The 12,267-nt window shown below is 38.5% G+C and overlaps 1 protein-coding gene across 3 annotated transcripts in view; it reads right to left on the bottom strand.

The window, feature by feature from the left end:
- Positions 1-11,985, bottom strand: part of vax1 (ventral anterior homeobox 1) — a 95,542-nt gene extending 83,557 nt beyond the window's left edge. For 2 of the 3 annotated variants that reach the window (XR_007964998.1, XR_007964997.1), the window contains exons 1-3: positions 10,585-11,985; positions 9,145-9,332; positions 3,088-3,732 (exon numbers count right to left, since the gene is read on the bottom strand). Coding sequence is in view for 1 of the 3 variants with exons in the window: in XM_052081155.1 (XP_051937115.1) it covers positions 3,202-3,732; positions 9,145-9,332; positions 10,585-10,798 (933 nt within the window). In the remaining 2 variants the exon portion in view is untranslated. Of the gene's footprint in view, positions 1-1,876; positions 3,733-9,144; positions 9,333-10,584 lie in introns of those variants that run through there. The other variant, XM_052081155.1, reaches the window with a different exon arrangement.
- Between the last annotated feature and the right edge of the window lie 282 nt (positions 11,986-12,267).

Below are 12,267 nucleotides of genomic sequence, written 5' to 3'. Positions count from 1 at the left end.
CTCAATATTCATTTATTTATTCATGGAATCACCATCCCTAAAAATTTTGAGGCCACACCACAAAGCTCAGGTACAAACTCAAGCCATCAAAGCAATACTTTACAATGGCTTTCTGTTTTCAAATCCAAAAGTTGAACAATCTCTACAGCAATTCCACTTGTTTGATTACCCGGTACTTCATGAGATTCATTATTTTGAAAAAAGCAGGACAATAAAGCCATGCAACATGTTTTTTTCCCCTAAACACGTGAAGACAAAAGGAGCTTCCTTGAAATATTTTGCAGTGCAATGACATTAGGATTACTGTTGCTGGAGGCGTGTTAGTTCGTTAGCACTGAAACCCAAGGCACGACAAAGACCCACCACCCAGAAAAAAAAAAGCAGTCACAGAAAAAAACAAGACAGGATGTGACCCCTCTTTCGCCGACGTGAGCTTGAATACTCTGAGGACCATGTGACGAGAGAAAATGTGTTGGTGGTCTGCTCCTATGACAGCCTCGAGGACCCCCACCCTAAAATACACACACACACACACACACACTCTTACAAAAAACACATTTCTTCATCCTAATTAGACTTAGGGTGAAGAAAGAGAATAGATGGGGGTGGGGGGAGGGACTTTGGAGTGTTGTTGGAGGGGTGTTAGGAAGTATAAATGCGACCTCCACTCCCCAGTCTTTCTCCAGGGGGGGATTCCCAAGACAGATGCTGTAGAAACAAATGATTTTCTTTTTTTCTAAACCCAGAAGTGTGAGCCCTAATACTTTCCTCCTCACTAAAGTCCCATTTTTTTCCCTCTAGTACTTCTCAGCTATGTTTCTATAGCCTATTATACAAGTTCACTTTACCTGCTTCATTGTATCTTGTAATGTCTTTAAAATGTAAAGATGAGTGTTATGTAACGGACTGGATACATTCATTCTGTCTCTTATAATTGAAATTGTTGGTTCCTTTATCTCAGACGAGTTTGCTGTGATAATTTGAATCAGTATGTTTTTACTGAATGATCGAGTAGCAAATTAACACAGTAAAACATTTGCAATATACAATGGAGAGCATGTTGCACTACTGGCAAAATTCAACATTTATTTTTACACACACACACGCACACACACACACACACACATTTCTCTGTGATGACTACCAGTGTCATCTAAAATTCTTTTCTTGATACTCGACCCTTTTGAATAATTTTGTAGAGGTAATGGATTACATGCTGGACAATGTGTTCTCAATGTAGCTGGCCGGCTCGGCGACCATCTCGGTATTTCAGAAAGAAATTTGTTGTTTCCCCAAGTCAGTCAATTGATTACACACGCACACAGTAAGTTTTGTCGGAAAGATTCCCATGTTGAGCGACCTTATTCTTAAGAATTACATCAATTTTCATCATACATATGCATGAGCTGGAATGGAGTATAATAATTAATTGGATGCAGCAGTAACTGGGTTGATGAGGACTATGAGAGCAAAGGTGAAGCCCAAAATGTAGGGAACTTGAACTGGTGGTTAAAGAAATACTGCTTTCTGGGCAATGTCAACGCGACATTCAACAAGTTGCCAAATGTATTATGTCTACATTCGGGGGATAAAAACACTGATAGCATTACAGTATGCAGTAAGGGTAAAAACAATAAGAGTAGCAATCTTTTTCATTGAATTGACATTAATATCAGGATATTGGAAAAGAGCAAACCATGTCAACAGCCGTTATTCAAATGTATCAAATTAATGAAACAAGGCAGTTGTCACATTATTTATAAACCTCTTATTTAAATATCTGACATTTTAAAGAGGACCTGCTTTGGGATAACGGTTATGAGTGTGGTCTTTTTGCGCACTGAGAGACTGAAAAAAAAAAAATCGTGTGTCATACTTATCAAACCACCATGTATTAGATATATATAAAACAGTCACGGAATGTATCAATAAACTTGATTCATGGGAAGATGAAGTAAAGAAACAATGCAAAGCATGTCGCCAAAGAGTATACATGATATACAGTCTATATATATCCACATTTGGACCGCACATTTGACAAACCTCACAACACAGCACTAAATAGCTTTGAACTGATCACGCAATCCGTTCCGTACATTTATTCATCCTTGATTTACCAGATATACTAATATAATAATTACAAAATTGAATAATTTACAATAAAATGACAATTTTAAAACATACAACTCTCATTTGCAGTATTTTTATAGCACAAACATTTCAACCTTTCTCCAAGTGTGTCTGCCTTAATGGCCGCGGATTTCACAAAGGAGCTAAAGGGATTTCTTTAGCTGATAACCTTGAGGCTGATAAACCTTTTCCTATTTTGGTGATCATCACATGAAATAATATTACACAGTCAAGAAATATCTTTTTATGCTGGCCTCCTTTTGTCATGTCATGTCATAACCCTACAGCACACTGCTGGTGAAAAGCTAAGCTTTTCTAAAGGACGATACAGCAAAAGTCATAATGGTAGCAAAATCACAGACAAGAAAAATGATCAAAAGTAAAGGTTGGGTACTGCAAGTTGAGGACAAAAACCACCACAGACGCTGAATAAAAATATTCCAGTCTTCAATAAACCATTGAGAAGACAATGAGCAGTTGTGCTGAATGACCACTACATCTCTTGAATGTTTATGTTGAAGCCAAGTTTCTCACAAATGAATATACAAGACAGCTCAAAACCAGGTGACTGTGACACGTGTCATCTGACATACAGTACTGCTACACAAAACAGCTTCTTTCTCTACAACTACTCACGTCTTGTGTCTTGTTTGAACTACCCAATACATTAAATAATATTACACAGTCAATATCTTTTTATGCTGGCCTCCTTTTGTCATGTCATGTCATAACCCTATGCACTGTGCGGGCCCCCCCCCCCCCCAACCTTGAAAGAATATTTGAAGTTGATTAACGTAGAGCGTTTTCTGAAAGATCTTCAAATTATCCCTTTAAGAATTGCCTCTCAAAATCACCCCTCCATTAACATTTTACAGACAACATTTCCACAACCAAATCTGTCTATACGAGATGAGTGTGTGGAGGTCTTGATATGTTTCTCGTTTACCAGACAATCACTAAACTCGATGACACAGACAGATGAGACAGTGACTAAAATAAAGACAGGTTCAGCCAAATAACAACCCAAAAACTCCACAGGAAAAAAACATACTTCCACATCAATAGACAGCATCAGTCTAGAATCTTCTTGTCCATGGATTCTTTGCCGTTGGTCCGTGAGTAAGGTTCAAAAGCAGAAGAGCTCAGATAGCGGGCAGAGAGTTCTTGCAGATTGCCGGCCAATGAACTAGCCATGGTCAGCGGGTTTGACGACATGCGGTTGGTGACACCGCCAAGTAAGGAGGGCATGGGGAAGCTAAACAAGCCGTGAGCCGCCGCAGAGCTCTGCAGGCCTGGCACCGTCCCGGAGTTGGTGACAGCGGGTAGAGTTGGGCTGCCACCAGCGGCTCCACTGCTACCTCCGATGCTGCTGGTGTTGTTGCCCATGTTAATGGAGGCGGGCCGGAGGGTTGAGCCCAAAGTGCCGCTACCACAGTGGGGCAAGATGCCTGGTAGGCCCGTGGGTGTGAGCAGCCGACCCTGCTCCAACAGTCTGAGGACACTGCAGGTCGCTGCCGTCTCCGAAACTACTGAGCGAAGTTCTGAGTCCTTCCCCTGGTCCTTTTTCTGCTTTGTGCGCCGGTTCTGGAACCAAACCTTTACCTGTAGACAAAGACACATGGAGGAAATAAAAGTGTATTTTTCAAATAGGCACAAGATTGCGTAAGACTATAGACCCCAAACTCAGTATCATTCAGGAGCCACATACTGCCTACCGGTAATTAAATGTCAAGCAAGCCGGACCAGTACAAGTCATAGCATAATTACCTATGAACAACAATAAGTGCATGTTTTTCCATTTCGTTTTGTGCAAAGTACAAGTACACTAGGAACATTTTTATATGAATGAAACATCCTTTTACAAAACATCAACAATGTGCCATACAAAAATAATAAACTACAGTTACTAAAAAAAATCTAACTAAATGAATACAAATAATAAATCCTTGTCCTGTTTTGACCATTCATTCCCTCTCTGCTTTCTTTTCATCTTCTTTCATTCACTTCTTCCTTTTATTTTCTCCCTCATGTCTTTCCTTACATCCTTCTTTGCTTCCTTCCTCCTCCCTTTCTTTGTCAACACAAGGCACAGTTGAGCAACGTGTGCCATGTCAGTGCTCCAACATTTTTACACATTTGTCAGTGCTCTCATCAACTGCAACAACAACAAAAAATGCAAGAAATGTCTTCACTATGTGTTTTAAAGTATTGATTGTCTGACTGATGTTGTTAAAAAGCTTGTCGCTTCTCGGGACCCACGAATTCTGCAGCTTTCTGCATGCCTATTTTAACGCACGCACGGTAGGAATACAGCTTTGATGCTGATGCTATTTCATTAGCAATCACATCGGTGGCTTTTACTGCTGCGTCATTAACCTCTTGGCTTCGGATGAAAACCGACTGCTGCTTCAAAATACATAAAGATAAATCAAATCAAAACAAAAAAAAAACCCAGACTGCTTTTTCCTCAGACCACTAACAATTCATTTATCTTCTCACTTCTAATGTCCCAGCAAGCGGTCGTATTTTTTTCACCGTGAGTCTCCAGTGGCGCCACTTCATGTTCCTTCTGACACTTGGTGATTAGACTCACCTTTGTGAATAACTGAGAACCGGTCCATTTTCTTAGAAAACAATGCACTCACCATCCACTTTTCTCTTGTTTGACAAAGACATTTTGGCTAAAGAGGGTAGACTACACCGTAATTAGCAGAAGGCGCACTGGCATCATCTGTTTTCAACTGCACTTCAGTGACTGCTTCTTCTGCTACAATAACAATGTGCCTCTCTAGTCTCTCCTGCGACTAAAACAGTGTACCCCTAATGGATAATTTAGGAATTACATTTTTTTAAAATCAATTAAAAAAAGGCATTCTGAAATTGCTGCCAATCAAAAACAATGCGATTGTGAAGGACACAGTGATCACGTGCCAGATGCATATTGTCACTTTCAGCCATTGTCAAAACCGCTTATTCTAAAGCCTATCCCAGCTGGCTGTGGGCAGAGGGCAGACTAAAGACCTGAACTGGTCGCTAGCCAGTAACAAGGCAATGCATATTGCCACTCACCTAAACTAATGATGCACTCCTAAAACACTTTTTCAGATCACAAAACACAAAAAAACAGAACTAAATTCTAATTAGATTATATTTACCGGTATTTTCAATCCAGGAGAAGAAATGAATTATATGTTTAAGGATGTAGCACATTTTAGAAGAGGTGCTCAGCATCCCTAGGAGATGTCTAAGGTAAAAAAAAGTTCACAATATATAACCTAGGTCATTATATTATTTTAAGAGGCTAACTAACCCATCACACTAACAATTGCAATCTGTTTTTGGTCATTTATTTTCATAAACATGGATTCCACACATCTCACTATAAAGCCAGTCAAGCCTTGACATTTCGCACGGATAATCAGTGACGAAAGGAAATGATAATCATAAAAAAACAACAACAAAATAAATTCTTAGTCAATTCAAATAATGTATTTCAGTTGTCTATTATTGTAAATGTAATCATAATGACGATTACATTTTGACTTACTGACCCAGATTTAAAAAAAGGTTAATCACAGAGTTGTTGAATTCATGAATTGTCATCACATGGAAATTAGATTGAGAGTTTTGTTTTCACACCATACAGAGAAACAGACGACACATGCCGAAGCATGCAAGGAGAGACGTTGCTGGTGCTGTGCCCATGAGCTGAGAGCGGTTGTTCAGGGCCTTGCTTAAGGGTACGACAACAGCCCTCTTCCGATGTCTTCCTAAGGCGTATTTTTATCATTGCTTTGTTTGTAAGCAACTTATTTGCTGATGATGCACGAGCAGAGTTAACATGATATTTATGAACTATATTGAAATGGATAACATGAATTTGAATGAACTGTGTAGCGATGTAATGTGAAACATTCATTTCAGGTACAATATTATGAAAGATAGAGTAAATATGTATAGCGTAGAATATTCGGGGGTCATTTGAGCTTAATCATTTTGATTCAGCTAATAACCAACCTTTGGGTCATTCTTACTCCTTTGAAGCACACAGCAGAGCGCTGCGCAAATCATGGCAGTTGCTCCACAGCCATGCTGATTAAATACCAAATTAACTTGCGTATTGTGAAGATCATGAAAGGTGTTTTCCCAGAGCATTGCTAATTAATTCATTTCTCAATGTGACACAAAGCTTTTTTTTTGCCGGTGATCAGCAAAATCCCGGGTAACATTCAATCGAATTATATTTCAAGGTTGCGTTAATCAGGTAGTGTCATGTACATACAGGTGGATGTTCGGTATGCCAACACAGGAAACATGCAAGAAAGGCCGACACAAACACTGTAGGATGTAGTCAATTCCTAAATATCGGGAAATGGTTTGTCCATCAAACGAGATCTCAGACAAGACAGATCAATTATCTTTGAGTTAAAATGAAATATTTGGCTTTCCAGTTGTGACACAAGTTAGTCAGAAATAGCGAGATAATCTGTCAAAGTGTTGTCTAGTCCATCTTGTTGACAAATGTGTCAAAGAGTATGTACCCCAGAACTCATTTGGCAACCATTTACATTTTCTTGGATCCTGGAGAGTACCCTTTGGGCATTTTCAGATATTCTGTAAACCTTTTAGGGAAATAAATATTATAATATTTGTAAATCTATTTAGCGTGATGGGGCAGGTGAATTTATCTTTAATTTGTTGATACACTGTGTTTAAAACTATTTATTTTCTTTCCACTTGTACTGAATTGTAGACACTTTGTTTGTTTTGGTGTGGTTTTATTGAATAATGAAGTCACATCATAATCATTTTCATAAATCTAATTTAAAGAAATATTATGGAAGCGTATGCTTTTGTAAACGTAAGTTTAAAAAAATCATTGATTGATAGGTTATACAAATGACTCAGAAAGTAATGTGCATTCATTATAATGTGCTCAGCAAGAATGTAAATGAAGTTCCGTAACAATTCAAAGAAAATCATTATTTTCAATTTGTTCTTCCAATTTCGCGCATTAAATCCCATTCACTGGTGGTGTGTCATTTCATGCTCATTTGTCAAAATTAATCTGTTTATCTCAATTAACTGCAGCAATAACTCAATATTTTTTCAAATTCAGTACCACTGAATCAAAGACAGGTCTCTGGGTAGGGTGGTGGGGGGGATTCTAATGACTCTGTAGGTCCTTTATTTGTTATTCTGACGGAGCTTCTGTTCACTTTTCGTAACTACTTACTCCCAAGCCAAACGGATTTTACCGTTGCATTGCACTGACCAAATTGTTTGAACCATTTGATGTAAACAATGCTCTCTTGATAATAAAAGACCCCACTGCTCATACCATCAGAGCATTTTTTTTAATCCTGGAGAAGCTGAGAAATAAAAATGATTGATTATTATAGCAGCATGTGATTTTGATGAAACAAAGCAAAATTTAATCAATGTCAAAATCTTGTTTTGGGCCTCGAATTCATGTTTTCGCGAAAAGGTTGACATGTAAACCTCTGCAAAAAGTCAACCGCCTTCAGCCACGCTGAAAAGCACGTTTTCATTGCACAATTTAATTCGCAACTACGATGAAAACGTGGTCACGGTTAGCCGATTTTGACTAAATGGACAACTTTCGCATTATTGTGAAAGTTACCAAAGCCTCGAAACGGACTCTCATGATTCCTTCTAGTCTAAATCCAACAGCGTTACGGCTTGACCTGCTTTGAAATATGGTGTCAAACTCAAGAGTGCAAACGCAGTTCATCCATGACGCATGAACTCTAGCTGACCCCTCACACATACGTATAAGAGAGACTGTCCGCAATCTTTTCCATAGCGACTTGCATCATTGCTGCCTGTAGTCGCAATCGAGCACATTATAAGCTCTATGTAATCTTTATTTGGATTAAGTGTTAAAATGTAATCTGGTCTAACCTTTCCATACATTACGTATCTATATAGATGTTGACAAGAAATATATATATATATATATACAGGTATATTTTGTTAAAGATTTTTTTCTTTTGAGTCTTTAATCTTGAAATTGTAAGGTTATATTGTATAACATTATGAGGTCGTAGAATGAACGAAATACAATTATTTTTCCATCTAGACTGTTCTTGAGAAAAAAATTGGTCAATGTTCCATTCTTAAAAAGTGCTTAAGCGTACTTTTATAAAGAGCGGTTCATCTGTAAAGTCCGTTGCACTCATGGGAACCATTGATTCACAAGTGAGTGGCAGTTACATTTATGTAGTTCGAAATTCTAGCTTTGTCAAAGTTGTTTCGCTAAATACTATTTTCAGACTAAGTCCAATTTTAAACATGAATCAAATAAAACACGACGTGCCAAATATATCGAGAAGTGTTAAAATCTATTTTTGACCTTGTAGTGAGGACAAGGTAAATTAAATTGAAATGAATACCACACCTTCACTCTTTGTACTTGAAATTATTGGAAATACAATCAAGGTTTGAAAACTCTTGCTTTGTATTCTCATCGTCTTGAACGGTATGCCAATGATCGCCCTCCCAGTTCAAATTCTGAATTTCCAAACATTTCAACGAGTGGGTTAATGAGGCTGAACACAGCAACACAGTACCAATAAAAGGATTACTATGGCGCCTTTCTCATCATTTATTTATTACTGTGTTGCTTCATGTTGATTTAAATGCTCACGTGTTCATTGAACACAGATGAAAATAAATTACTGTCAAGCTCGTGACAGTTTTCAACCTCATCACCCCCCCCCCCTCACACACACACATACATATCAAAGCGCTAGCTAGTCAAGAAATATTGTCACAATTTGCCTTGCCTTTTAAATTTAGCATTGCACTGTTAAAAAAATAATAAATCCAAACAAAGCCCAGGAGACCCCCACATTGATTGAAATTAATTTGTTTTCACACAATAAATGACATGATTCCATGGTTATTATTTTAAGAACAAACTAAAGAAAGAAGGTAAGGATAATTCATGATATTGAAGACTGAGAAAGACGGTGAAAATGAGTCACTTACCTGAGTTTCAGACAGATTGAGCTGACGGGCCAATTCTGTTCGCTCCCTTCCCACAACATACTGACACCTCTGAAACTCCATCTCTAACCTGTAGAGTTGCTCTGCAGTGAAAGAGGTGCGGGTTCTTTTGGGCCGGTCCAAATCCAAACCCTTGGGTAGGATAATCTCTCTGATGGAGCCTTTTGCATCTACAACAATGACAACAAAGCTGACTCACACGGTGTGCTGCATAGTGGGAGATACAGAGAAGCAGAGCTCCAAGTAATACTGCAGGATTATAAACATTATTGCTAAAATAGTCAGATAGGAATGGTTATTCGAAATGATAATGATTTCAAGCCTTGCCATTTACTTTCCGAATCAAATACTTTTATCGTCAATAAGCACATCAAATCTTACTGTATGGAATGGCGAAGCAGCAAGCTAAGATGACGCTGATTATAAAACACAGAAACTGTGCAAATACGTAAAGTCAGAGGTTGCACGGCGTTAAAGAAATTGAGGGACTAAATCATTGATTAATAAATTAACTTCAATGTGCGCAAATTATTCCAATGTTCTTTTTCATGTAATACCACCTTTCTTTATTACATTTGGAAAAATGTCCAGTAAATAATCCAAATTGAAATCGAATGTACCGCAAAAGTTGTCCCCTTTCTTGCTGAATTGAAGTAACTCTTTCCACCATTAAATTTTTCAAGCGCAGGAGAATTAACTGAAATTCAGGAAATACCATCATTGTTTTTTTTTTATTTATTGAGTAAAATTAATTATCCCTAATAAAATACTATATTACCATAATCGCATTGGCCTTTAATGTATAATAATAATTGAATGAAAATAATTTGCATCAGTACATGATGACTAAGGTGCAACACAAGAATATAAACTCGAAATTCAACAACAATTCTTCCATACTCAGTGAGTTTTCTTTGGCCAAAAGATATTTTAAAAACATATGAACAAATGTTAACATATTTAATTTTTTTCCTTCTCCTTCCAAGATTCAAACAGTTGTTAAGATACACAATTAGAAATTAGCATTGAATTAACAGATTCGCCCCCAAAATACGTAGTGATGGCAATGAGGAATACATCCGTTTCAGAAACGGTTTCATATTTGCAAATAACTGTAACTTTAGTCTTTGCAATTATTGCTTTTCTAGTAACTGTTAAAATTCACTCCAATTAGTCCATGACTGTGCTTTTTGAAAAAATAACGTTTGGCCTAATAAGGCTACCTTATTGTAATTTCAGATTAAGCCATTTGTCATTCAACAAAAATAAAAAAGAGAAAGAAGTACATAATAAATGAAAAAAGTAATAATAATAATAATAATAATAATAATAATAATAATAAAAATCAGGTCATGATTGTTGTCTCACAACAGTTACTACATTTTTTAGTTCCGGTCGTTCACGCAAAAGAACAAGATTTACCTCGCACAAGTATTCTCCGACAGTAGTCCGGGTCTGCGGCGCTCCCCCTGTTTTTCTCGCAGTTTTCCACAGTCCCAGAGGAGGAAAAAGAGCCGTGTTGCTCCTTTAGAAAGCTTTTGGACAAACTGCCCTGTGAGTCCTTTCCATCTTTGCCCTCCTTAAGTCCATTCTTCAGCACCATTGCTTCTGTCTCTTGGTTGTACCTGACCTCCATGCTCAGTTCTTAGACCTGCAGCTTGGCCGCCTCTTTTTCCTTCTTCCTTTGTCCCGGTTTAAAAAAAAAAAAAAAAAAGAGAAGGAAATTCAAGAGAACACAGCGCAACAGATCATCTGACCACTATGGGTTTAGTTTCGAAACAGCACCTTGCAGCAAGGTAGCATCAGCTATCTAATGGTGAAAGACTTCTGCCACCCAGCCAAGGAAACCCTATTTTCACTGACCAACTCCCTTGCCCAATGATCTTGGACGTCTCAATGAAACTCGATGATAATTCAATGCGCCTCTTTCCTCGTTACGAAGACATCAGGCTGATAAATGAGCGACACATAATCAGCCCTCGCTGTTTCAACTGATTGCCGTAATTTTGCTGCCTCCACATTTGCGTAACCTCGTGAATACTCAAAATTGTTTGGGGGGGAAATCGACCAGGTTTTGATGGTTCCCGTCCGTTTGTTGACAGCCCAGGGAATCAAGCGAAATGATTGGTCTTGCCTCGCAACCAAGCCTCCCCGAAACCTCACATGAACATAGTCAGTCACAGGGATGTGACTACTCCAGAGCCACCTAAAGTTCCCGATTGTTTCATTCTTTCAGCCACCACAACCCGAGAAGGCATTTTCTTCCTCAACTTTTCACTGCGCATCTGATTGCCGTCGAATGTCTGTGAACTTTGATCCTATTTCTCTTCGGCTCCGCTGCCATTCAAGGTTGTCCTGTAATGCTCACATCTGCCGCTATTGTAGGCAAGAGATGCAGGGAATTTGCCAGTGGTAAAGGACAGACAGAGAAAAAGGAAGAGAGAGGAAAACACTTTCGGATTAAATCCATATTACATTGGATATATGAAGACCCGTGACGGCGAGATTTCTGTTAAAAGCTTTTAGCTGTCCTGTTTCTTTTTTTTTTTTCTTTTTCTTGTTTTTTGTTGTTGTTTTTTTTGCTAGCCAGACAAAACAACCCAGCAAAGTCTTGTTCACTGCGTCCTCCTGAAAGCAAATGACTGAAGCCCACAAACTGACTTCAGCTCTCATGATCTTAACCTACACATTCGCAAAATGCAAAAAAAAAAAAAAAAAAAAAGGGGGGAACAAAACTTGTCATTAGTGGTTCGGCTCCCTGCACTTTCTCACACATGCATACCCCTGGAATGGTCCCTACCCCTCTGCACCGCTCGCCTTCCAGCCCACTAACCACCCACCCCAGCACCAACTCTTAGCTATTTTAATTGTCGGTGCAACAATATCTCTGAACACAGCAGTGGTCAGTAATCCAATAAGACCATTGATTAGGCTACAAAGATTCAATTCAATCCAGTGGCGCAGTGCAAGGAACATTCTCTGGTCCTTCTTGTCACCTTAGCTGGCCAGAAGCCCCCTTCAAGCTGCCCCCCTCCCTGAGTGCCATTCATTTCTTTATGGGAAACAGACAGGGAAAGGAGTGAAAGATGGCAATTATCTAATTGG

This window comes from Hippocampus zosterae, chromosome 11 (assembly GCF_025434085.1).
Source record: "Hippocampus zosterae strain Florida chromosome 11, ASM2543408v3, whole genome shotgun sequence".
Lineage (NCBI taxonomy): Eukaryota > Metazoa > Chordata > Actinopteri > Syngnathiformes > Syngnathidae > Hippocampus > Hippocampus zosterae.
The sequence above is the reverse complement of the archived record's forward strand: the minus strand, read 5'-3'. Positions and strand labels throughout refer to the sequence as shown.